The following is a 26,278-nucleotide window of genomic DNA, read 5'->3' as shown; positions in this document are numbered from 1 at the left end:
TGTTGATATTACAATTTTTTTGCATATATGTTCTATGCTTGCTTTGATATTAGTTGTCATGTTTTTATTCCTGGCATTTTTTTCATTTGTATTGATCACTACTTTGTTTTGCTTCAACTGAAACCGGGCTCTTTCGAAAACAGCTTCTAACTCCACGAGGTAGTGATAACATCTACGTAGACTCTACCCACCCCTAACCCCACTTTGTAGGATTTCACTGGATATGTTGTTGTTTGTAGTTAGAAACCCTGCAAATTATAAAACTGTCTAGCGTAATTTTACTACCAATGGAACACCTAATGATTTCTGAATTATTTTTTCAATCAAACCAATTCCAGAAAAGTTCAGTCCTGAAAACACCTGTTAGTTTTAAGTTTTTTTAAAAAAAAAAAAACTTCTTTTGATGATTTTCTTGTGAAACATTTTCCAGAAAAGTTTTTTCAGCTTTTACCAAAAAAGGAACTCTCCCCCAAAACTTACATTTGTTTATTCGCCTTACTATCAGAAAAAGCATATATACAAGCTACACACAATTCATATCAAATAAGAATACCATTCCTAATGTACAGATACAATTTTTATGAGTTGTTTATAGGTCTTGACCTTATGAGAAATGCAATTGCGAACCTAAGTGCATCTCACATATGGTCAAATATGGGAATTGAGAATACGGAAAATATAAGGTGGAGAAGAATCACAAAAAAAATGTACTGTAATAAAAAAATCGAAAACCAAAGTGAAGTTAACCTTCAAATTTCAGGTGGCCAAAGAAACAAAAGAATGGCTTCTTGACACGATTTCCCAACCAGAGCTGATCCTGAATCAAACAAACTGTGACAGTTCTACTTACCTCGAAAATGGAAAGGAAAGAAAAAGAGAAACTATGACAAATTTGGCCAAGAAATGACCACTCACCTATAAAATGGACAAGAAAGAGACTTGCTGCTGATAGAAACTCGTAGTTATCAAGTTGACAATTGCCGAATACAGTTCGTACAAATGCAGGCAGTAGTTGCAAGTTTTAGACCTTACGACGAGCTGATAATTGCTTTTGCTTTGTTGGCTTGTACACAAACTTGCTTAGATCCAAGTTACTAGTGGACCTTCAGTCAAAAGGTAAATTTAGAGATGGCAGCCTAAAGCAGACAAATTCTTGAAAACACAAGCATAGATATAGAAATAGCAATACCTATTAGTGCTGGTATTCTTAATATCTTTTAGAGGGGCTCGGAGCCCACTGGCTCGAGAACCATTTGAGGTGTATCTAAATGAAGATATGACTGAAACAAAGTTTTCCATTGATTTCTCTGATATTTGAGAATATTTCCCTAAATGAGAGATGTTGGAACCAAACTTCCCTTGTCCGTCCTTTGTCTCCTTAGTTGAATCATCTAGATCAGAGTTGACGCCTCCTGAAATAGAAAGATGTTTTGATGCCTCTCCTGTAAAGAGATTCTAGTGAAGGACTAAAGGTAACCAACAAAAGCTTAAGGATGAAGGAGATTCTTGATAATTCTATGACAAAGCCTGTTCTCTGTAAGAAGTGGCAGAGAGAAAAAGAGAACTATCAAGTGGTCAAATTATCGCATCGCATGGAACAGAACTACAGTAGCTTGAGAAGCTAAGAAAATTATCTGATCCTCCAAATAACTTGAAGAGTCAGGTTATGGGAAATTGCAACACCGTCTAATGAAATACCTCCAATCTAGCATATCCCAATTACCCTTATCCTAGTTGCAAGCACAATCAAATGTTTAACGTTCCTCAGGATACGAATAAAAAAAGAATCTTTAGTTTACACACAAGATCCAAAAGATTCAATATCCAAATTACTGTCAAAAGATAAATACATGCCTTGTGATTACAGGCAACAAATCATTAGGATATAGAATTCTGCAGCATCTTCTAGATTGTAGCATGTCATTAAGGTTTAATTCCAACATGCACCCCTAGGCTCTTTCTAATTTGGTTCAGGAAAGCTACAATAATTTCAAAACAAAATGTTTCTTAAATCACAGTTCAATAAAATATTTTCATTAACTATTTTATTTGTAAAAGTTGTGGTTAACAGTTCTTTTTATCATACTCTGAAACATTGAACTTATATTTCTAAAAGAAAGTCAATCGATGTCAGAAATTAGTAAAGTAAACAAGGTTGCTCTTTTTTGGTGAGTATCGCATTCCACTTGCTGCTTTGGTTGTTGCGAATTCCTCTTTATTCCAAAACAAAGAAGCCAAAGCTAAAATTCTTAGAATCCATGACCACTCCGAATAAGAAAAAAATGAATTGTGCTAAAGAATCCCAAAAGAATCCGAAAGGTTTAAGCAAAGCAAGTCCAAGTTAAACAAGAACTTCCATCCTGACTGTGAAAAGGTTAGAACTATAGTAAATTTGACGAGAGATAAAGACATGTACAAGAAAGAAGTGACTTCAGCCTAAAAGTTCACCCGTGATAGAATAATAAAGAGAATTTCATTAAAAATGATAAAGTCTTCTAACATGCCCTTGAGATTTCTAGTCATTTACTGACATCTTAAGGACTAAACTGAGCAAAAGTACTTGAACTGCATTTCCTTTAACCTCCTTAATCTCTCTGCCTCGAATTCATTATACTCTCAATCCACAATTGAACCATGTAATAGTAAGTCAGAGAAAAGTCTATTCCTGTCGAACCTCAATTAAGCACCACATTCCTCGCCTGTATTAGCCTGAAACATCCCCACTCAAACCTTTCCTTCTTTTAAGGTGGAGTTCCTGATGGTCCTTTTGTTTGACTTAGCCTCTTCTTTTAACTTCTATAGGTAGGCAAAACATCTTTTTCTTATACTTTGATTCATAAAACTCTGATCATCATTATTTGTTAACAACATAAACCATCTTCTTACTTTTTTCCTCTTTTTAGACACAAGCAAGCTGGAATCCAGCTTTATAATCATTATAAGGGGAACAAAACCTTTGATATTCCTAACAGGGGAATTGCATCAGTTCCACATATATAACATGCAGCGGTAATCATGACTAAACTACATGTGACTAATACCAACATGTATGTTCTGCTTTTGGGTATTCCAAAAGTTCCAACTCCTTTACTACTAGAGCTCGATTGTAGGATAATTAACCACAAAGCTGATCCAAATTCATACATCTACTTTATTTCTACACTCTACAGTTTTAGGGTTTCCCTTCATTCAGTGGTGGAGCCACCGCCAAATTAAGGGGTTTCAATCAAATCACCATCATTGGCAAATTGGACAGTGTAAATAGAGCAAAAAACAACATTTTCATGCATATATAGACTTTTGAATCCCCTTGACATAAGGAAAGTTTTCATTGTAGTGGAAAAGGTAGTTCAAACTTTGTTTTATGTGTCAGACTGGAATTTTTTGAATCCCCTTTAAAATTCCTGAGCCTTAGCCTGCATTAATGTGTTCACTAACCTGTTAGTTGATCTTTTAGTTCCCGCTTTACAATAAAGTACTGTAGTATTTTGTTAGCATACCCAGATACATTTGCTGCTTTGGAAAAGATAGTGCACAGCTCCAGCAATTTCAGCATAAATTAGGATTATCAAATGTGGATAGACAATGATCGAAGTAAAATTATTTTCACATCTCCATGAGTTCAAAATATTGCTTATGGCCTTGTACATACCTTGATTGTCAGAAGTTTCAGACTCTAAACATTCAACACTTGCATTTTCCTATTAAAGAAGATCACATTAGATTAAACAAGCCACAAATTTGACTAAATTTTGCATCAATTTGAAATGAAAGATGAAAGGAAAACATATCACTGGAAAACTACTTACAGTTTGAACAGTGTCAATGAAGGTAACCTTCCTTTTCTTTAATCTCCTTTCAGAGCAGTCATCTCCTAAAGAAGCCTTAGGATTGGTATGCTCCAGCTCAGCAGCAACATCCAAGTTGCCCTGAGAATTATCATTTGCCAAGTTCTTCTGAAAATAAGAACTCCTTACTATTACTCTTTTGTTCTCTTTCTGTTCAGTTTCACCTGCAGGAACTAAAAATCAGTTTATTGTCAGAGGTAGCATCATCCTTGATAAAAAGCTAGAACCATTTATGTACTGACCATTTCGTGCTGATGGTTTATGCTGAAAATAAGAACTTCGTGGATTGGCATTTTTAACTGCTGCTATGACTGCTCCGTTCCTTGCATCCGACATAGAATCATAATCATTCTCCCGAATGCTGCTATGAGATTTATCATTGGCAGCCTCATTTATCTCACTCTTATCATCCTGAATATCTTCCTTTTTGGTATTCTTCAGAAAGTAGCTGCTCCTCACTATTACATTTTTTTTTGGTGCTCGTGTCTTGCTCTCACTTAAATCCAGAGAACGCTCCTTACTCAGTGTGATGCAGGGTTTACATATTGGATGCCGTAGTGGAACTGGTTGCAGTCCTAGGCCGTTTTCAATTTCTTCCTCTTCCAGTAGTCCTGCTAGGAGAACACAAGGAAAGGAAGTGTTTAACTGCACTTATTGATGCTCAGTAAAATTTTGTATCTTTACCTGGACTTTTTGACTCCAAACACTTGGAAGCTTTCAAGAGAATATCATCATCCACCTGGACAGAGGAAACTACTATTCAGTAAATGCTATCAGAATTCCAATATGATACAACAATGTTATTTTCAGAGTATTAACTGCAAAACTATCTTTGCTCACCAGACCAGAAGATACGCCCAGAGGATCCGGCGAGGACATTGACAAGCTCTCAAATTTATAAGAATCGGCTCCCTTTCTACTGTCTGCCCAAGGGCTTGAAACTCCAAACTTTGAATTTGGAAGAATAGGGCTAGTTCTTGGGGCCCTAAATTTCTGTTTTGCTTCAAGAGACGCAGTGCCTATAAATGTTAAGGAACACACAGACCTACCAATAAAGTATCAGAGAATCATTTACTATTGTGCCTATATGCAAACAAAATATAACTTCACATCTCTCAGCAATTACACCTCAATGGCTCAATCCCAGACTAATCTGACATCAGCTATGTGAATCCTACATCCATTCCACTCTATTTGGCCTAACATCTAGCACCACATTCGAATGATGATGGGGTGGGACTAACATAACTCTCATCGGAAAAGGATTTTACAAAATGTAGATTTACATAATTCTCATCACAAAAAATGATTTTACACATAACTTTCAAAATTGTGTCTGGATGTAAGTTCTCCATTATAGCTGGAAAAATCAACTAAAATTACTGTATTCAATCTAAACTAATTAGATATCACTATATGAACCCTCTATATTCATTCAGCCTATTTGGGCCAATTTGATTAATAAAAACTTGACCAAAATCAAAGGTTCTCGAAGTCTCATACTTATTGGTACACTGATATACATCTTTAACCGGCCAAGAGACTCTTGGCAAACATCAAACCTAATATAATGTTCATAACCTCTATTCAAAGAAGAGAAAAAGAGAGATATTTGCAAAATACAGATACTTTTAGGATTCTCCTCCTAAATATGTAAGGTACATTGCTAAAAAAGTTGTTTTGTAGTAAACATATCCAAAAAGAAAGAGAGAGTCACTGTTAATGATGATTTGAGCTCCCAATGACACTAAGAAGTGTAAAGCTAAGTACTTGTACAGTAGGATACAGAAGTAGTTGGTTAGGAGATTTTTCTGTGCAGGCAAATCAACCTTCCTCCTTTCACCTTCCACTTTGAAGTCATTCAGTTCGTAAGTTCCGCTATGTACCAGTTCAGCAGCATTGCATTCTTTCTGGTGAATTGTAATTCTATAACTTAGAGAAACGTAGACTTGATATGAAGCATATCTAGGGTTAATAAAAGGAAAGAAATGTTTTTCAGAAGTTACAGAGTGGCACACTATCTTCATCAAATTTTGCATAAGGTTGCAAAGAAAATTTTCATTTGCATTGAACCGGGTGAAGATCTAGATAATCATAAAAAGAGGAAGACACAACAAGAAGCAAGGCGTAGGGAAGGTGTTATGCATGAAGAAACCACTCAGAATGTGGCTCTATATTCAATTACTCCCTCTGCGCCCTTTTAATTGCCTGCATCAACTTTTGCATTGTTCAAGAGTAAGTTTTAAGGGGAATCACCTATTTTGAGTTTGGCAGAGAAGGGTTTTAAAGTACTTATAAATATAAAAAGGTAGAGAGTGAGTTAGAAAGTTGTCACATCAACTTTAAATTAATACATAGTATTCGTGTATTAGTTAAGATTAGTGAGAGAAGAAATTGTTGTATTTAGAAAGAGGTCAACTTTTTAGGAGGGACGAAAAAATAAAATAGGTCACTGAAAGTGGATAGATCATAGAAGGAGTGTTTTACTAAGATGGTTAACCATAGGCTGCCTCGAGTTTCCTTCAAATCTCAGTTTATCGGGAACATATATTGCTGAAGCTAGAGCATAAATACAAATAATGACGTAGATTTGAAAGGAATGTAGGGAATAGCACTCAAAGTAAATGGTTTTCTAACCCAAGAGAACGGAAAGCAAGAAAGTTCATTAAAGAAAGGAGGACTAGAATTAAGTACCTGAAATGGCATCATAGTGAAAGGATCAATATCACCTTTTGCTATTCCTTGAGCTACTTCTGTGGGTATCAGCGTTCTCCTGGTTAAGGAATGGATCATAGAAAAACCTCCAACTAAAATAAAGAAGATTGATTCGTACAAACATTCATCATGAATAAATTTGTAAGGATATGGGCCTAGGAAATCTAGATCTTGACTACCACGGTCAGAGAGGTTAGACAAATGAACTAGATCTTCAGTCATGAGATCATAAACTCGTTGATGCTGGAAGGTCATAATTGCTTTTCTGAAAGATTCTTCATACAGAGGAGAAACTGCGGCAGTGTTGTACCTCAAGTGCTTAATGACCTGTAAGCAAACAAATTAGGTTCTATTATCATTCTCGTGTAAGTGCTCCAGTACCAAATGTAGGTCAATAGATAAGATAGGCAAATTGAGGAAGCAAACTTTGGCAAAATGAATACAAATCTTTCTAAGAAACGAACTTTTCTAATGCTCCAATAATAATACTCACTTTGTCATAACTCCTGAACTTTTTTATTAGTGCATGAGCTTTTTTGAGGCCCATTCCAGGCAAGGACTGCAAATAGTCACAACCGCTCAAGATGCACATCTCAAGAAGCATCTGCCTTGTGAAACCTGTTAAATTCAGTTCTTTATTTTGGTCCAGCTTGGAATACCGAAACTCAAGACCTTGCCCGAACTTATCCATCTTGTAAATGATCTGGATTCAACAAACAATTACCAGCACTTCCATAAAAAAGTACAAAAAGATTGTAACAGCATAAAGGAGAAGGTTTTTAACAAAATTTGCCAAAAAATCAGCCAAAAGCTTACCCTAGGACAACCAAATGCTATTAAATCTGAGTCCTCCGTTATAACAGCATCTACCTGTTCGCTGATGGCCAAAAAGGTCATTTGGGCATCAGCTTCATACGGAGCCACCACGTAACATACATTTTCCCTCTTTAGGACCTTCAAATGCAAAAATTAGGTTATGAGAAACAAAAGGATGACTTGTTGGCACTAGTGAAGTCATGATTGATAATTGATTTCGATACCTGTATTAGATCGTGAGCCACTGAAGGTGATATATCAACAGCCTTCTGGTAGCACTCATAAGCAGCAGTCATGTTTCCATTAGTTTCATGCTCTATTGCACGAGAAAGGTTTTCCTTCCTAGACCTGCAGGAAAATGTATGAATCGCTTTACCAATCTCATTTTGAATGGCATGCTTGCAGAAAAATCTTCCTCCTTTCCACTCAAAATTAAGTAAAACATGTACTATTTTTTTTTTTTGAGAATGTAAAACATGTATTATTTTGAGACTACATACAAATCATACATCAGCTTCTCAAATAGTTTTTTTCAACAGAGGAAGATGAAGTATTGTGACTACTAAAATTGCATTGAGCAACTTCTCAAGAATGACCATTACTATCTTAGACTCAAATTTTGTGATATACACTCTTTATAAAAGGAAAAGTAAAGGAAAACCATGCCAAAGAATATGAATGTAATGAAGGCCAGCACCAGATAATCGAAACCATTAGAGGACCTGCAAGTTGAAAAGACTTGAGAAGTTGGAGATATAACGAGAATCTATCTATATATTCAGCGGTGCAACTATTACTGATTGAAGATGGAGCCAAATCACAAAAGAGACAAAGCGAGATCATAAATTCAACAAGTTATTCTTGTTAACCTGCATTTATTTGCTTACAGATAACCAATTAAAAGAAAACGGAAGTCTGCAGGAAAACATTGCAGACATTAAATCATCTCTTTCAGTTGATGTGTGTTCCCTTTAAAATTATAAACCATAGAGGTTGTTCAAAAACTGAACCCAATACATATTGTACTAGTTGAAAAGTACAGCATCTTCCTGCACAACACATAGAAACCATCTTCTTGAGTAGATATGTCATGTGATGGAGTTATCATGTATTTTTTTTTTTTTTGCACCTACTGTATATTTCATCTAAAGAGTTAGTTTGACAAAGGATCCTTTGAACAATCAAACTTTTTCAAGAGTCAAATTTTTCATTACTAAATACCATGTCGGTCTCAAAAGTATGTACAAGCTGTCTATGTGACTTAACAGGAGTCATGAACAAACATCTCACAAGTTTGCCTCTGGTTGTGAGAGATGCTCCGTCTTCTCTGAGAACCCAATACAAACTCAAAACTCTGGCAATCAGCTTTTCACTGAGGCGACAACACTTTCTCTTCAAGATTGATCCATTTGACACAGTAAACTAAGCAAGGAAATACTGCAACCAGAAATACTTATTGATTCCACTTGCAGATAAGAGATGTGGAGAGAGAGAATATATATTTCCTTGCCAGAAAAAACCCTTTAATCTAGCCAACATCACTGATAGTCTGAGCTGGTTTAAGCAGAAAGAAGAAAGAATTTCATTGGCAGGTTGATGGTAGATGGATGTCATTCTGAGGTTTATCATACCTACAGACGGATTGTTGTCTCTCTTTTACCGGAACATGTTAAGAAATGTGATGTATCAAAAGAACAAATATGATTCAGCTGCCAATCCTAGATTACTTCAACCTCTTCGGATCCCCTCAGGAACCTGGATTAGCATCAGTATGGACTTCATAAGTATTCCCAAGGTCTCGGGGAAAAACTGTCATTTGGGTGGAAGCGAACAAATTGACTAAGTACTTCACTGAACTTTCTTCCGAGTGTTATGGACCTTATAAAGTTGTTCAGAAGGCAGGATCTGTAGCTATGATTGTATAGTCCCATATCAAAATCTATCACAAGCTGCATCTTGGAACCATATGGAGAAGAGGAACATAAGTGCAAAGGAGGAAGTTTCATCACTTGTCCCAACCATAATTGCCATGTACGTAAACCTGTGTCGGGGAAAATCTTTGTAATGAAGATCAGTTTTAAGACTTTATTGGTACCTTGAGTTTTACAAAGGAGCCAACACTATCTCCTTTTTTCTTTTGTAATTTTCATGCATCCACTAGATGCAATATATCAATAAAACTCCTAATAGTTAATAAAAGAAATTAAAAAGAACCCACAGCTATGACCAATCAAAAAGAGAAGGAACTCACAATTAAGAAGTTAGAAGTTTATAAATACCTTCCCCGCTTGTTCTCCTGTTCATTCTTCATTGGTAAGGGACCTCCATCAAACACAAGAATAGGTTTGACACCGTAATGGAGCAACAAATTTACTCTGTGCATGCAATAACCAATGTGCCTAAAAGAACATACAATGAAATGCATTGTCACGGTTTATATGAAGCTGACATCGCAAAAATTATAATCTTTAGTCTTTTCAGCAATCAATTAGACTACCATTTTCAAAGAAAGAGATTTCAAAACCATTCAATACGGTGAAACATGAAAAAATTGTGTACTTCTCTAGGGGTAGTCTGCTCTTTGTGATCTCAACTAAATTCAACCTTAATGTGAAATCAACAATATTTTGGGAGTAGAATAGTTCCCTAATGTGATCTTAACATACAGTAAATCTTCTCTAAAGAAGACAATACAATGTACTTTCCTTCCAACAGTATGTAAAGCTTGTGTGATCTTAGTTCCATATGAACGCCAGTTACCAATATCAAGCGAAGAGATGAAGAATGATATAAAACTCATAGCAACAATCCTGTTAAACCCAGCAGCAATGCCAAATACAGAAAGCAACATTCTTTGCGAAAACATCTTGTTCTGGTATAAACAAAAGGACGGAGATTTATATTCCCCTTGCTGGTGGGAGGTGGCGGGTATCCCGTGTTAATAATTAGTTGAGGTGCACGCAAGCTGATCCAGATACCACGATTATCAAAAATATCAAATATCTTCCGCAAATTACACAACAAGAAAGGGGGTTAAAAAAAAAAAGTAGCAGAAATGAGTGAAAAATGAGAGAAAGAAAGGTGAATACTTGGTAGTAGGAATGCCTTTACAGAGCTCTTTGCTGCAAGAAAGAGCACCCTTATGCAGCCAAGAATAGGTATCAACAGCAACCGTACAGCCCTTCAAGTCTTTGATGTTAATGGGCAACATTATTGATTTCAAGAGAGGCAACAGCCCTTGTATACCCATTGTATCAAGAATTTCAGCAATTTTGAGAAATGGATTTCAGCTAATTTTGCTGTTTAAGCCCTAATTTCTGAGCATTTTTTTACCCCCATTTTAGTATAGAGGAGGGAGAAAGAGGGATGGCGGGAACTGCTAGTATTTGAGAGCACTAATTTGGTGTTTTTTTTTACAAAATCTCGTCCTCTTTACTTTTAGGCGGGGCGGGTACGAGTTATTCAGGTGGGTTCGGGTTTTCATTTAAGATTATTAGGTTGATTTTTACAATAATAAATGATTTTTTATTTTTTGACAAATAATATAAATCCCAATAATTTAGACTTTAATTGCAAAAAAAATAACATTTTGCATAATTGTTAAAAAAATTAATTTTGAATCTATCGAGATATATTATTAGCTCTTCATACATCTAATGAAGATACATTTTTTTCCTTATAAAAATACATAATTAGCTTTCGATATATTTTTTCTTTTGATTTTGGGTTTGGGTTTGTCAATGCATTAAAATATGTTAAACTCAAAGGTATTTTAAAGTCAAGGTTAATGGATGATATTTTTTACCAAACTCGATAGTTTAGCGGTATTTTTTTAGTTTTTTTTTGTTTAAAATGATGGGTTTTTATATGAAATATAAATTTATGTATCAAATTTTATATTTTTTTTAAAAAAAAATCACAATATGAATTTTCATATTTTTTTTTTTGAAAAATTTGAGATATGAAATCATAATCTCAAATCATAAATACCTGCTCAGATCTCAAACATATGCCCAAGAAATCATAATCTCAAATCGCATACTATCTGAAGTCATAATCTTAAATCATAAATACCTGCTAAGATCTCAAACATATACCCAAGAAATCATAATCTCAAATCGCATACTATTTGAAGTCATAATCTTAAATCATAAATACCTGCTCAGATCTTAAACATATGTCCAAGAGTATGACTCTATGAAAATGAATTAAGAAACATATTTCAAATTCAGATCTCAACAAAACTAAATTTACTAATGCTACTTCCATTTCGTATTAGTTGGTTTAGACACACATTTATTAAGAAAAATATTAATTAAGTGTTTATTTTATTAAGTTAGTTTTATTAGTCATGCTTTAAAAATATAAATGTTAGTTATACACTTTATGTAGTTATTTAATAATAGTAAATATAATAAAATTTCTTTGATTTCAAAAATGATATAACTAAATTAAAATAAATATTTTTAGCAAGAATATCAACTAATATAAAAAAAGGAAATAATTACTATCCTTCTATCGTAACTTAATTAATCAGACATGTGAAAAGCCGATATAAATATAAAACTACAAAAAAAGACACTACAATTATAAAAAGATAAATAAAAAAATAGTAGCCCGCATTCGTGAGATGTTACTTAAAGGTTAAATTTATTGTGAGAAAAAAAATGTTAACAAATAGTAGTTCAATATACATTGGTAACACGTTGACAGGTAATAACAACCAATAAGATTTGTAGTAGTTGGAATGCCAACAAAGCACATTTTCCATACTAATAAGTCAGAGTGACTATGTTTACCACGTGGTCAACTTATTATATATCTAGGTTAGGTTAGTAATCACAAAAAGTGATAAGGAATATTCTAAAGCACAAATCTATTGAAGTGTGTATATATAATAACTAGTCAAGTGTATCAGTTTTGTATTAAATAAAATTATATATAAAAAATAAAATTATTTAAAAATAGTAACAATATTATATCTATTTAAAAAATATAATTTGACATTATGATTATTTTATTTTAGTCAATAAAATATTTTATATATATATATATATAATGAAAAATTTAATGAATTAAAAATTTCTGCTCATCAAAAGAGAAAGATGTACAGGAACATTAAGCTATAAAGAAGCGTTTGTCGTACCTAAACATCATATTAAATTTAAATAAAAATATTATTAGTACTTTACAATTCATTTTAAGGTTGAGACTAATATTCATGATAGAAAATATAACAGAAGGGAAGAAAGAGGTCGAAAAATTAAGAGAGTGCAAATAACAAAATACTATTTGGTTAGTATTTGTATTTGGTTAAGTAAAACCCTTTTTTTTTTTTTGTGAAAGATTAATACATAGCTCCTCAAATTTAAAGTAATCACTGAAAATTAATAGTATTTTTTATTATGTTTAAATAAGAATTTAATAACCAATTTTCAGTAAGACATCTAAAATATTATAAAATGACTAAATAATAATTTAGTAAAATTATAAATGATAGTTTTATCTATTGTGGAATTTTTTAATGAATAACAAGAAGTTCAAATCACTTTTCTAAGGATGTTCACACTTTTAATATATATATATATATATATATATATATTATAGATTATAGATATATAATTTGGGACTTTGTGATGTACTAGTAGTAATTTTTTGGAGTGACATCCTTACTTTATCTTTTTTACCACGTTGTTATGTCTATTTTTACATATTTTATTTTATTACCTGTATATTAGTCTCTTCGTTTTATTTTATGTGTCATTATTTTTTTTATCCGTTCTAAAAATAATATCATCTTTCTTGATAATTATTTTAAAAAATAATTTCACTTTTGCCCTTGTTGGTCTCACTTATAAGGCCCCACTTAATTAAAAATAATAATAATATATTATTTTAATAAAGGATAATTTGGTAAAAAGCATCAAGTCTTACTTATTTCTTAAATTTCGTGCCCGATCAAACTATAACACATAAAATGGACGGAGGAAGTAATTTTTTAATTGTGGTGTGTGGGTCAGCTTTTATGCACCTCAATTAAATCCAGGAAATATGTGTTGCCTCCACCACCAACAGATATTAGGTAACTCTATCTACAAAGATTGAGATAGCTGAAAAGAACCACCTAGTATTTTTTTGGTCTCTAACCTGAACCCTCAAATTTTCAATCTATTTTATTGATCATTAGGTCACACCTTAAACGTATTTTATTTTAGTGTATTTCAACTTACAGTTTTTAGACTTTATTTCTTTATAGTAGTTTACAAACTTCAATAAGATTTACCCCTAGTCTTTGAAATTAGGGTTGAACTCTTGAAAAAGCAATATCGATAATCGACTCGATAACTTCTTTTATGAAATTTTAAATAATTTGTACATTTTTAGACTTTAGTGCAATTAAACTGCTCATAGCATTTATTACTGCATCTTTTCCCTCGCTCAAACTGATCGTAGAATATTAGTACATTTTTGTCCATCAGTGGTCATAATATGATTTGGACTAGTAAGGTCTCTATAAGATGCCCATTCACGTGTTTCTCTTTTTTTACCACATTTGAAGTTGTAGACAGAGACAGGTCACATCTAAATTTTAAAAGAAAAATGGCAACTTACAAATTAGTTTTTGAGTAGCGTCTTAATGGCTCAACATTATTTAGCCACTGCTTGATCATGAAAATAATAGTTCTACTTCTTTTTGAAGTTAGAGTTTGATATAAAGTTTGAGTTGGTGTTATATTTGGTCATAAAAACAATATTTTTTTGAAGTTAAAATTGAAGTTGACCATGAATATAACTTGGAGTTTTTTTTTGTTAAATGAATTATGAGAAAAATAAGAGTGAAAAAAATGAAGTTTTTTCAAAAACAATTTTTATGAAAGTAAAATAATTCTTATAGTCAAACAATATTATTTTTATTTTCTTCACTAAAGTGAAATAATTTATTTTAAAAAAAGTAAAAAAATTCTCATGACTAAACGCCTACTTAGAAAATAAAACTTGTGAAGAAATATATCTCTTTCAATTTCATTTTTCTCATAATAAAGAATCACCAAGTTTAGCCTCAAAAAAGCAAGAGAAACAAAAGTCAATATAAAAACAAAAATTATTATTTCTTAATCAAAATTATATATATGATGAAAAAGATAAGATCAAAATAAGTATTTTGAATATTAATATTTTTAACATCACCTCTAACTATTTAAATTCTAAATTCGTCAATCATTCAATTAATCTTGCGTGTTTGATTCGTCAAACATAGTAATTTGAGAGGAAAAAATTAACTAATTTAATGTTGGTAGAGTTAAATTGACCCGTAATCAATTTTAGTAGTCGTTTGGCCATTAAAATTATTTATATTTTTCTAAAAAATTATTTCACTTTAGTAAAAAAAATGAAAATAAGATGCGTTTGACCATTAAAATTCTAAATATAATTTCGAAACTGTATTTGAAAAATTGAAAACAAGTTTTACTTGTTTTGACTTTTTTCACTCATATTTATCTCATAAAATTTTAAAAATAACTTTAATTTATATTTATGATCAAACACAACTTCAACTTTAAAAAATTATGATTTTCATCACCAAACACGCTTAATCAGATGCATAATATAGGTTATTTCAATTTAGATAAGTGCTGTTCTCCATCTGGTCCACGAATAAGAAGTAATCATAGTAATAATAATAATAATAATAGTTGATGTACATATGTAATTTGTCATTTAGTCACCAACAATTTCCAAGAACTAGCATAAACAATCATTTCTCTCAGCATCTATAATAATTGAGATTTTCTTTTCTGTTATATGTATGTATAAAAATTAAAAAGAATAAATTTGAGCTTGTTTGAACAAAGAAAGAATGTCAGCAGTAGGTGAATTATACTCAATTTACTCAATCTGCAGTTTTGCAGCTGGGATTGCAGGTACTCTTTCTTCTCCCTAACCCCCAATTCAACTATATGCTTTTCTTGTTTCTGTCTCTGATTTTTGCTGCTATGGTGTTCTTGTTAACTTCTTTTTTAATTTTCTTGTTTTAAGGAGAAGAAGCTTTTGGTGGTTTATAGATATCTAGAGTTACAATTGGATCTTATGTAGTAAAGCTATGCAGAATCTTGTTTTATGGCTCTTCTGCATTATTTACTTGTAAAGGTTCAATCTTTTTTGGTCTGACTTGCAAGTTCTGGTACAAAATTGGAGAGAATCTGTTAAAACTTAAAACCCAATTTGTCTTTTTTGTGATTAATGATGATGGTTTGCTTAGAAAGTTGGTTCCTTTTTTGTTATTTCCTTCTGCTTTGGTTGTTACTTTGAGGGGTCAACAAGGTTGTATAAATTTGGTTGAAAGATTTGCTGTGATTCTGAAGATGAAAGGAAAAAACTTAATGGTTATTCTGACCTAGATAGACATGTTCATTTTTGGCTAATGCTTTTCTTGTCAAGTGGATGGGCTAGGGTTGGTCTTGTTTCACCTTAATGATTGTATTCAAAGATACAATCAAGTCCATTTGTAATTAAGGATAGTATTTAGGGCAATAGCTAAATTGGAGTGACATCATATTGTTGAAGATTCGATTAGTCTCTAAAAGTCAGACTAATTTCTCCTCAACTAAAGCTTTGTTTTAGAATGTTTGGATTCATAAGTTCCCTAAATTGGCAAAGAGAAGCTACCGAAGTGCTAATCTTCTAATTTTTACCTTTTGAAGTCATCGTCATGGTTTGATTGGTCAGAAGAAACTTGGAATTTAAAGCGAGGGAGATGAGAATTAGTGCTCTTGTAATCACATAGATTACGGAATAGAAAGGAAAGAAGAGAAGAGTAGATTAGCTTACTCTATTCTTGCTTTTACGTTTAAAGACACAACTATTTTTATTTCTGTTCAATCAGGATGGAGTGTGTAGTATTACAATTCTCCTTTTATGTTCTTACTAATCATATTCTCTCTTGTCCTTCTCATTCCTTTCCTTTTATCTGACGGACCAAATGAGTCCAAGAATGAAGGTTTTATTCAATCTAACAGGCATAACAGTATAATTTTCCCAAAGGATCAGTGTGGAAACTTTTTCATGCTTCCTTACCAAATATTTGGTTTATGTGTAATGCAGGGAACCTCTTTGCATTCGTCTTATTCGTGTCACCAATGTAAGTATCCAAAATCTTTGAACAGTGACAATAAATTGTACCTGAGTCGTATAGTTCATTGAAGTTGATGGTATCCCTTCCTTTTTCAGACCAACATTCAGAAGAATCATTAGAAGCAAGTCTACGGAACAGTTTTCTGGATTGCCTTATATATATGCGCTCTTGAATTGCTTAATATGCCTCTGGTATGGGACACCAATTGTATCTCCGGGTGTTATATTAGTTTTCACTGTCAACTCAATTGGAGCAGTGTTCCAGCTAGTATATATTACCATCTTCATAATTAATGCAGAGGGGTCGAAGAAGGTAATTCGTGGTTCTTACATACAGAATTTTGCTATAGTTTCTGATGCAATCTGATCTTTTGCTTATATCATTACATGTTCAATGCAGTTGAAAATGTTGGGGTTGGTGCTTGGTGTTTTTGCTGTGTTTTCTGCTATAGTTGCGACCAGCCTATGTCTATTTGAGCCTCCTACTCGGCAAACTTTCGTTGGATATCTATCTGTCTTTTCTCTCATTTCCATGTTTGCTTCTCCACTATTCATTATTGTAAGTTTTCACGTACAAAGTCAACTAAGATGATAAAGACTCGAATCCTCAGACTAATTGGTTTAAGAAACAATTTTTTTGGGCAGAATTTGGTGATCAAAACAATGAGTGTGGAGTACATGCCATTTTATCTATCCCTTGCGACTTTTCTCATGAGCCTTTCTTTCTTTGCATACGGAATGTTCAAGAATGACCCATTCATCTATGTAAGTAAATTTTCCATTCTTCAGGCTGATTCCTTCTCTTTTACTTCCTTTTCAGTCCTTCTTAAGTCGACTAATTGTTAAAATTTTGTATGGTCCAATTCTTCTCATTGTTTCTGGAGATAAGTTAGAGAAAGTATGAACTTGAAAGTTTTTCCCGCAACACCTATTCGTGAAAGATGAAAAATTTATTCAAGTGACTAATGTTAACTACAAAAACCACGAGAGCTGAAAATTGGTTAAATTGATGTTCTATACCATTTGGAAAATGGTCAATGTTCTGTTGGCTTTCTGATTAGCTGCTCTTACTTCCTACTGCATTGGCCGATGTGCTGGTGCATAGATATATATATTTTGCTTTTTCACATCTGGGGGCTAGGGTGAAGGGTTCCAAGGCTCAGTCAGAGCAGTCACCTCTTCATCCACCCTCCAGAAAAGAACGAACACCAGGAAGGAAGAAACACATGGTGTTTGGGTTTCGAAGTGATATGATCATCGTTATTGATTTTGTTATGTTTTGCTTTCTGAATGTGATCAGGTACCAAATGGGATAGGAGGAGTTCTTGGTGTTATACAACTGGTACTGTACTTTAAATATAGCAATTCCATAGAGGAGCCGAGAGAACCTCTCTTGGACTCTTACGCATGAAACACAAGACTATGGCTCGACGATTCCTATCAAGTGTCACAAAACTGTCTCTTTTCTTGTCTTTTTTCCGATTCTCTTTTCTTGTACGAGAATTTGGGAAGGTGAGATGTATTTTTTGTAGGGAAAAAATCGGTAGATGTGTTAGGAAGTGGTATGTCATTTGTGGAAATTAAAATTACTTATCATTTGTTATGTGCTCAAGTTTACATTGAGCATCCATTGTTTAATAAAAGGTTCAAGTGTTGGGGGATAACTGTCAGCAAGTGTTTGTATTGATTGTTTATTGAAAAGTTCCAAGTGTTTTGAGTTTCACCGTCAACATGTGTTCAAGCAAGCATTTCAACAGACAAGAGACAACAAACTTGCAATCTTTTCCTTGCTCCCCCACCCGTGTGTGCCGCAAAAGATTAATAATGTTCTCACTTATCCTCTAGCGTGACTGGGACCCTCGACTATGGAAGTGCTCAATCACTTGACGTGTACTTAGAAATTTCTTCTTAGAGGAAAAAAGGATCAACTTTGGTGAGGGGATGAACCAGTGGTGGATTCAGGAATTCAAGGTTGTGGGTGCTTAAAAAAAATTTATAAAAAGTAGTATATAGCTGTAGGGACTTGAACCTAGAAAACTGAACATGGGAGTCACATCCTCAAGCCACTACACCCAACCATATATTTGTTCTTTGGGTACTTTTTAATAAATTATATCATTTATTCTGTGTTTCTAATATAGTTATACCTACTCTACATCGAGTTTAATGGGTGTCGGAGCACCCCAAAATTACACATGAGTCCGCCCTTGGGATGAACTCAAAACTTCTCCCTTACTCACATTAATATTTATACCAAATCATACTCTCTCCGTTCATAAATATTTATCCATTTCTTATTTACACATATCTTAAGAAACAATAAATAGAAGAGTGGTTTTACTATATCATTATTTGAATATAATAATTTTTTTTACTTTGAAAAATACAATGAGTGATGTATTATATCAATACCAAAGATAAAATAGGTAAAAATAATTAAATTATTCATTGATTTTATAAGCGGGATAAGTATTGTTGGATATCCAAAATAGTGACTAAGTAAAATGGTCGGAGAGAACAGTATTTTATCAGAGTTAAGTAGAAAATTAAGGTTAATTAACACGTATTCAATGAGTCGATGTGTACAATGAACTTGAGTAAATTTACCAATTATGAATACAGTAGCCTATAATTATGAGCTTAGGGGTGGTTTGATTGGAAATAAGTTATTTCGAAATTAATTATTTTATCATATATATAGAATTATTCCATCACTAAAATATAAATGGTGAAATAAGTAATTCCTTGACTAACTTATCCCATTAATTAAATATGAGATAAAATAATTCTACAATTTATTTCGAAACTATTATAAGTTATACCTCACACTAATGACCCAGACTCAAATTCATTGGCCTACCAAACATAATAAAAATTGACTTCTACCTTCAGTTTACACTATTTTTAATAGTGAGTTCATTAATCTATAGAATAGTAAAATAATTAATGACACAAATTGTATGTTGTTACTTTCGATTAAACTTATTGGTAAAAAATCAAAAAAGATCATGACAATTGAGCTTACATAAAGATTGTTTATGATCTTGCAAAGTGTAAATATTACTTTGCTTCTAAAAAAGTAGTATTTTGGATAATTAAGAAAACATTAATGATGATTTTCTAATTTAAAATCTTTTTAATTAAAGAAAATTTTACATAGCCAATAAACTTCTTTTTAAATATATTTATAAAGGGCAAGTCAATAAAACGACTTGTTTATGTATCCAAGCTAATCACATCACTTATTTAAGAAATATAGTGCGTGATTTTTTTTTATGATCATGCAAAGTTCAAATAATACTCTTTCTATTTTTTCTTACTGATCTACTATTTTAAAAATAAATTTTCACTCATCACATTTAACATATTAAGAAAAAATATTTGTTTTTTAGATTTTACCTTTATATTAATTACTTATTTACAAAATTAAATTTTTAAGATCTACTATTAAATATTAGTGGGTGTTAGACCATAATTTTTTTTTTCGAGTTCAATTTAAAAAAAGGTGTTTGGCCATAAAATTTTTAAAATTTAACTTTACTTTTTTCACTTCCATTTTTATCACAAAAATTGAAAAACAATTTAATTTATATTAAGAGCCAGACATAACTTCAATTCGAACTCTAATTTGTATGGCCAAATAAGATCTTAATCAATAAAAGTAGTGTGATAAAATACGTGTCAAATTTAAATATAACAAGAAGTAAAAGTAAACGGAGAGAATAGTAGTAGTATTTATTAACCTATACTTGGGGCTCAAGAAAACAAACAAAAAGGACAAAAAAAAAGGAAAAAAAGAAATAAAGCCGGTACTAATTCCAAATTTCTACCGAGGTTAAAAGGGTTATTTAACATTGATATCAGACGGCATATACACATACATCCTAGTACTAGGAGAGGTGAAATATTGGATTATAAAAACCCTAAAACCTTTGTAAGAGAGTCGCTTCGCTTTACCGTGCTCCCGTTTACTCTTTAGCATTTCGTTTTCTACCCCAAAAACACTCACCTGCGGCTTCAGAGAGGGGGCTCTCAGAGCCCTTTTTTCTCTGTTTAATCGCTTTTGTTTTCTTTCGGTCTTTCGAAGAAGAGCGGCTTGGCTTGAGGGATTTCTTTGAGTTGAATTTCAGGTAATTTTGTGTGATATTTGGTAATTTGTGTGAATATAGGATGAAAAAATTGTGGGTCGTTTTTAGTTTTGATGTTTTTGTTGTAAATCGTCGTTCTGTGGTTCTCTCTCTGTGTGTGTTTCAGGAGAAAGATTCAGTTGAATTTCAGGTAATTTTGTGTGAATTAAGGATGAAAAAATTGTGGGTCGTTTTTATTTTTGATATTTTGTTGTAAATCCTCGTTCTTTGGTTTTCTGTGAGTGTGTTGAAGGAGAAAGATCGATTTGAATTTCAGGTAATTATATCGGGTGGGTGGGTTTTGAGTTGAATAATTTGAGGTGATTCAGTGTGAAGTTTGTTTATTTGTGTGAATTATGGCTGAAAATATTGTGGGTCGTTTTTATTTATTTCTGTTTTTGGTGTAAATCATTGTTCTTTCTTTCTCTCTGTTTGTGTTCTAGGAGAAAAGATTGGGTGGGGTGGGGGTTTTGAGTTGAATAATTTCAAGTAATTCAGTGTGAAGTCTATTTATTTGAGGGAATTAAATCTGAAAAAACTGTGGGTTGTTTTTATTTTTTATGTTTTTGTTGTACTTGTTTCGCTCTCTGTGCATTCTAGGACAATAGTTTGATCACGGTGTTGCTTTTTGGAGGAGCTTATTGTTTAGGTTCAATTTTTTTTCATTGGTTCAGGGAAAATAAATCATGGGGTTTTGTTTGTTTGGCAATTTTTGGGAGTTGATTTTCTATCTGTTTTCAGTTCTGTTCTTAAGAACTTGACCTTCTGAAGAAGAGCAGCCCGGCTTGAAGGTTCTTTTTTTAAGTTGAATTTCAGGTAGTGTCAAGTTTGTTTCTTTGTGTGAATTAAGACTGAAAAAATTGCGGGTGTCCTTTTTTTTTTTTTTTCATTTGGTTGTAAATTATCATTCCTTGCTTAAACCTGTGTTCTTGGAGAAAAGTTGGATCACGATCTGTGTGTTTTGATGAACTTATTGTTTAGGTTGAATTTCGTTGATTTCTATGTGTGGTTCGAGGGGTTTTCTTTTTGGTAATTGCTTGTTATGAATCAATGTTGGCGGTTCTCTCGGTCTGATTTAGGGAAGAAGAAATTATGGGGTTATTTGTTTGGATTCGTTGTTTCGTGCTTCTCGCTCTTTGGTTTTGGGAATAACAAACAGAAATTCGTTACTCCCTCCATCCAGCAATAGTTGTCCACTATCGACTTATACATGTTAAGAAATACCTAATAAATAATAGGGGTAGTTTTTCTATATTACCCTTTGAATATAATAAAGTTAATGCTTTGGAAAATGCATTGAATAATGAATAACATTTAGTAGCAAGGTTAAAATGGGTAGAAAAGGGCATTCATTGATTTTCCAAACAGGACAAGTGTTGTTGGACATCTATTTTTAGTATATTTTGGACAAGTAAAGATGGAAGGAGTGAGTATTTGGGTCAACTTGATTATGCATGTAATTGTTTTTTTGAATTTATATTTGATTCTATCCATTTGAATTTTGTATGTAATTCACGGGGGAACACAAAGCATGCTCTTTTCGAAGTTCATTGTTTTGTTTCAACTTTCTGGCAACTCTGTGCGTTGTAAGGGAGAATAAGTTGTGTTTTAATTTCTCGAAAATGTTTTGGGATTTTTTTGCCCTTCAAATTTTCGTTTTTGGCAACTTGCTGTCTACCCTATGATTTCAGTAAAAATTGAATCAATATTTTGTGATCCCTTTTTTCCCCCCTGCTCTATGCTGATATATAGTAATCCAAATTTTCCATTTTAATCAATTCTAATGTTTGGTGATGAGATCTCCCGCTCTAGTTGCCATCTAAATTTGATGCTCTTTTTTTCTTGGGAAGAATTGGTAACTTGCTTGGTTGGGGTTTGGTGGTGGAGTGTTGGGTGATGTATCTCTTGTGGTGGGTCCTTGAATTAATGGAGCTTGGTGCTTAATCTGTTGGTTGAAGTTCATCTCATCTTATTAGAATTGTCTGAATTTGCTCTTTTTATATTAAATCCACATTGAAGAGCATTAACGATGCAACGAGAAAGCAAAAGCTTGTGCTAAGTTCGAAGTCCCCGTTCTTTATCAAAAAAGTTTCAAGTCTCTGTTTCTAGGAGTATAATAATGCTTTGGTTTTTGTCTTTTTCTCTACCGTGGGATATGATATCTTAGCATCCCGACTAGGAGGTTATTTGTTTTTTGCCATATCCATGGCCTGGGTAAATGTTGCTACGAAGTAGGCTTTCTACTCCTTTTTACTCCTTTGTTGTTATTCTATATTTTCCAGGGTCTGTATGTTCAATGGTTAATGCTCAATCTCCGAAAGTGAACAGTTCTCTTCAGCTCCTGGAGTTGCCCACCATGAATGGTGATAGTATAGTGACGAAGAAGCTGAAAATAAAAATTTCTTCCAAGGGGGTGCCCGAATCTAGGGGAGGCTCTGAGATGAATATAAAGGTGAAACTACCTATGTCGTCTGAATCTAAGAAACGTGCACCTCAATTGGAGATGGACAATGAAAGAGAGAAACGGCGGAAGATGGATCGGAGTATAAAGCAACAGTGTGTTCTCATTCTGAAAGCCTTGATGACTCATCCTAGTGGGTGGCCATTCCTTGTACCAGTGGATCCAGTCCAATATAACATTCCTGATTACTTCACTATAATTAGAAAACCAATGGATTTGGGTACAGTCAAAGCTAAATTGGATGGCAATATGTACTTCGATGTTGATGAATTTGCTGCTGATGTGAGGTTGACGTTTGCAAATGCTATGAAGTATAATCCTCCTAATAATGATTTTCACCTCATGGCTAAGAGATTAGATAATACTTTCAATCAGAGGTGGAAGTTGCTGGAAGGTAAGTGGAAATCTGAGAGCAAAAAATTCAGTCGGGCCTGTGTTTCAAGTGGTAAAGAAATTGACTCTGAGAATACAAGGGAGACTTTCTTTAAGAAATCAGCACCATGTACTAATGGTCTGAGCAAGAGGCTGATGCCTTTGGAGGAGAAGCAAAAGCTGAAGAAAGAACTTGTTGATTTGCTTAGGGGAAAAGTTATCAAGAAAATGCAGAATGCTCTTCAAAAGTTTGGATTGATGGGTCTTAAAGAAGAGAAGGTTAACCTGGACCTAGATAAGTATGATGATGACACACTATTGGAGTTAAAGAGGGTGGTTAGAGTGTATTCCAATTTAGCTACAGAAAAGGTAATTGGTCATATATTGGACTTCAACTGGTACAATAATATACTGTTATTGCGAAGGAACCTTGAAATGTCTCTTTCCTTTTTTTTTTTTTTTGGAACTTCTAAAATGTTATCTTAATTGGTTCTCTTTTGTACAGGCTGAGCCCGCTAGTGTGAAACAAAGTGGTGGGCATATGTCATCCAAGGAGACTGTCCCTAAAGGTACGAAAAGGGCGGGTATAAAATTTCTGCTTTTATGGATCTTTTCCACGGGCTGATTGGGGATGTGTCTTTTTGGGCACAGATAGTAGCACAAGTTCTATTTGCTCTGTCAATACTAAGCAACAAGCAGACATTGTTGCTTGCCACCTTCAAGGTGTTGATACCCATGCTCTTCCTAGGAGTAAGTTTGTTCTGCCCCTTTTCTGTCTTCAGCATCTTTGGATCTCAAATCTTAAAATTGCTAATAAACAAGTTGTACTTCTGTGGGAAATTCAGGTTTCCCAACAGAAAGAAAGCTAGAGCAAGATAATTCGGGTGTTGCTAAAAAGGTTGGTGTCTTGATGTTTAAAATATCTTTGTGAATACCTTTAAGGCATTCCTCATTCCTTGTAGCTGACACCTTGTATGCATTTTCAGGATAGAGAGGTGACAGACTCCTTGGCATCAATTTCATGTAGAACTGATTTGAACTCTCATGGTGATTGCTGAACTTTCTTATATTTATTCAATAGCATGGATTAAAAAAATCTTTAATGCTCCTTATTGATAAGTTGCTGCCTATTATATGAAGGTGGTCGAGGTATCCTTCATGAAGAAAATCCATGTTCCAGTCCGAATAGATCAACAGGTGCTTCCGCTGATACATATGGTGAAGGTGAGTGTGTCTTGCACTCGTATTATCTTTTGGTACCCAAGAAGGATGGTGAACTTAAGTCTAATTGCTGAGGGCTGTTATCTGGAAATAGATTGGGATCCTCTTATGAGCATTGACCTTTCCCCGACCAAAGCGCTACGTGCTGCAATGCTGAAGAGACGATTTGCTGACACCATCATCAAAGCGAAACAGAAATCCCTTCCAGTTGATGTAATGCCTTGCCGTTTCCTCGTAGAGCTTGTTGCATACATTATTTAAATTTGGTTTTGGTTTGTCACAACTGTTTTGTTTGCTAAAAATCAGGGTGATAGGGCTGATTTGCATAGAATGCAGCAGGAAAGAGCGCAACTGGAAAAGCAGCAACTTGAAGGTTTGATGGTTTATTTTGTGATTGATTGGTGGATTTCCTGTTACAGTAGTAGCTAACTCAAATGGAATGTGACTCAAGTAATTTAAATGCACTTGACATATGTGGAATATCTCTATCTAGCTAGTTATCAATGTAGATGCAAATAACATTAAAGAATGCATGGATACTCAAAAAACAAAACATAATTATGTATGAAAGACAGGAGGAGAACCTGAGCTTTATGCAGTGTCACTCTTTTTGGTCCTGTAATGGATTCAAGAAAGCTCATAAGGTGATGTTAATAATCTCTGGAGTACCCTGGATAAAAAGATGGTATATAGCTAAATTTATATTTGATTTTAAATTCTCCATTGGAAACCAAACTCAAGGGAACAAGTGTTGTGAGGCTGGAGTGGTCGGTGGCCTCTCTTCATTATATCGCTCTCTTCATCTCGTCTTCTGATTTGATAAGTCACATATTTCGAGAGATAGATAATGACCAGTGCATATCTGTAAATAAGTGGTTGCATTTTAAGTTCTCTGACAAAACCTTGGGTATGTGCAGAAAAAACCCGCATTGAGGCAGAACTTAAAGCTGCGGAAATTGCCTCTCGAAGGAAGGCGGAGGCTGATCTTAAGATGCAGCGGGAGAGACAGCGGGAAGCTGCCCGGATTGCTCTACAAAAGGTTTGTAGTTGTTGTTGATGCTCTCTCCTCCCACCCCTCCTTGCTCACCCCCCTCCCTCTTACACGCACCTCCCTCCCCAACCCCTTGATTAGGACACAATGGATTCCTTTTCTTTATCCCGGACTGAAATTCTTGTTCCTGTCTGAACAGGTGGAAAGGACTGTTGAATTTGAAGACAATTTCAAAATATTTAGGGATCTTGAGAAACTGTGTAAATGCTGCTCGGAAGCTGAGAATTTAAGTGGTAATGGAGATGGATTCACCATCATATTGGGGGAGAACCCTCTGGAAAGGCTTGGCTTATGCATCAAAAAAGACTACTTATATGACGATGACGATGCAATATTGAATGAAGATTGGGAAGATGGGGAGATATTGTAATAAGAGCTCATTTTTGTGAATCGTTTCTTGTTTATACTAGGGCTACTGCTCCTTCCTTGTGTATATATATGCATCCCAATTTTTATCTTACCCTTCATCTCTAGGCCTCATGTAGTGCTGTAATGTAATGAATTGCATATATCTGAAATATTCTAGTTTGTGGCA

At 33.7% G+C, this 26,278-nt stretch overlaps 3 protein-coding genes across 8 annotated transcripts; 2 read left to right on the top strand and 1 right to left on the bottom strand.

Moving 5' to 3' along the window:
• Positions 1–515: 515 nt before the first annotated feature.
• Positions 516–10,793, bottom strand: LOC107859166 (exonuclease 1). Of its 5 annotated transcripts, none has more exons than XM_016704084.2 (16): positions 10,469–10,793; positions 9,659–9,778; positions 7,604–7,727; positions 7,380–7,517; positions 7,057–7,266; positions 6,715–6,890; positions 6,543–6,615; positions 5,635–5,758; positions 4,689–4,867; positions 4,533–4,587; positions 4,091–4,462; positions 3,810–4,021; positions 3,653–3,701; positions 1,190–1,412; positions 916–1,103; positions 516–831 (listed from the first exon to the last, which is right to left on the bottom strand). In XM_016704084.2, exons 1-15 carry the CDS (start codon positions 10,627–10,629, stop codon positions 1,022–1,024), a joined length of 2,298 nt encoding a protein of 765 aa, XP_016559570.2. In that variant the 5' UTR covers positions 10,630–10,793; the 3' UTR covers positions 516–831; positions 916–1,021. The 5 variants fall into 5 exon arrangements, with proteins under 5 accessions (XP_016559570.2, XP_016559569.2, XP_047262740.1 ...); XM_016704083.2 differs by having other exon boundaries at positions 516–817; XM_047406784.1 differs by having other exon boundaries at positions 516–811.
• Positions 10,794–15,031: 4,238 nt separating this feature from the next.
• Positions 15,032–18,241, top strand: LOC107859167 (bidirectional sugar transporter SWEET2a). Its single transcript, XM_016704087.2, has 6 exons — positions 15,032–15,301; positions 16,482–16,518; positions 16,608–16,824; positions 16,912–17,070; positions 17,157–17,276; positions 17,812–18,241. Exons 1-6 carry the CDS (start codon positions 15,238–15,240, stop codon positions 17,920–17,922), a joined length of 708 nt encoding a protein of 235 aa, XP_016559573.2. The 5' UTR covers positions 15,032–15,237; the 3' UTR covers positions 17,923–18,241.
• A 2,141-nt stretch (positions 18,242–20,382) lies between these two features.
• On the top strand, positions 20,383–26,278 carry LOC107859168 (transcription factor GTE12). Of its 2 annotated transcripts, XM_047406781.1 has the most exons (12): positions 20,400–20,641; positions 21,313–21,454; positions 22,921–23,840; positions 23,977–24,040; positions 24,123–24,221; positions 24,317–24,369; positions 24,458–24,518; positions 24,612–24,695; positions 24,787–24,905; positions 24,999–25,065; positions 25,610–25,731; positions 25,883–26,278. In XM_047406781.1, exons 3-12 carry the CDS (start codon positions 22,935–22,937, stop codon positions 26,111–26,113), a joined length of 1,806 nt encoding a protein of 601 aa, XP_047262737.1. In that variant the 5' UTR covers positions 20,400–20,641; positions 21,313–21,454; positions 22,921–22,934; the 3' UTR covers positions 26,114–26,278. The 2 variants fall into 2 exon arrangements, with proteins under 2 accessions (XP_016559574.2, XP_047262737.1); XM_016704088.2 differs by lacking the exon at positions 21,313–21,454 and having other exon boundaries at positions 20,383–20,641.

This window comes from Capsicum annuum, chromosome 2, assembly GCF_002878395.1.
Source record: "Capsicum annuum cultivar UCD-10X-F1 chromosome 2, UCD10Xv1.1, whole genome shotgun sequence".
NCBI classification, from domain to species: Eukaryota; Viridiplantae; Streptophyta; class Magnoliopsida; order Solanales; family Solanaceae; genus Capsicum; species Capsicum annuum.
This window is presented reverse-complemented; position numbering and strand designations above follow the sequence as displayed.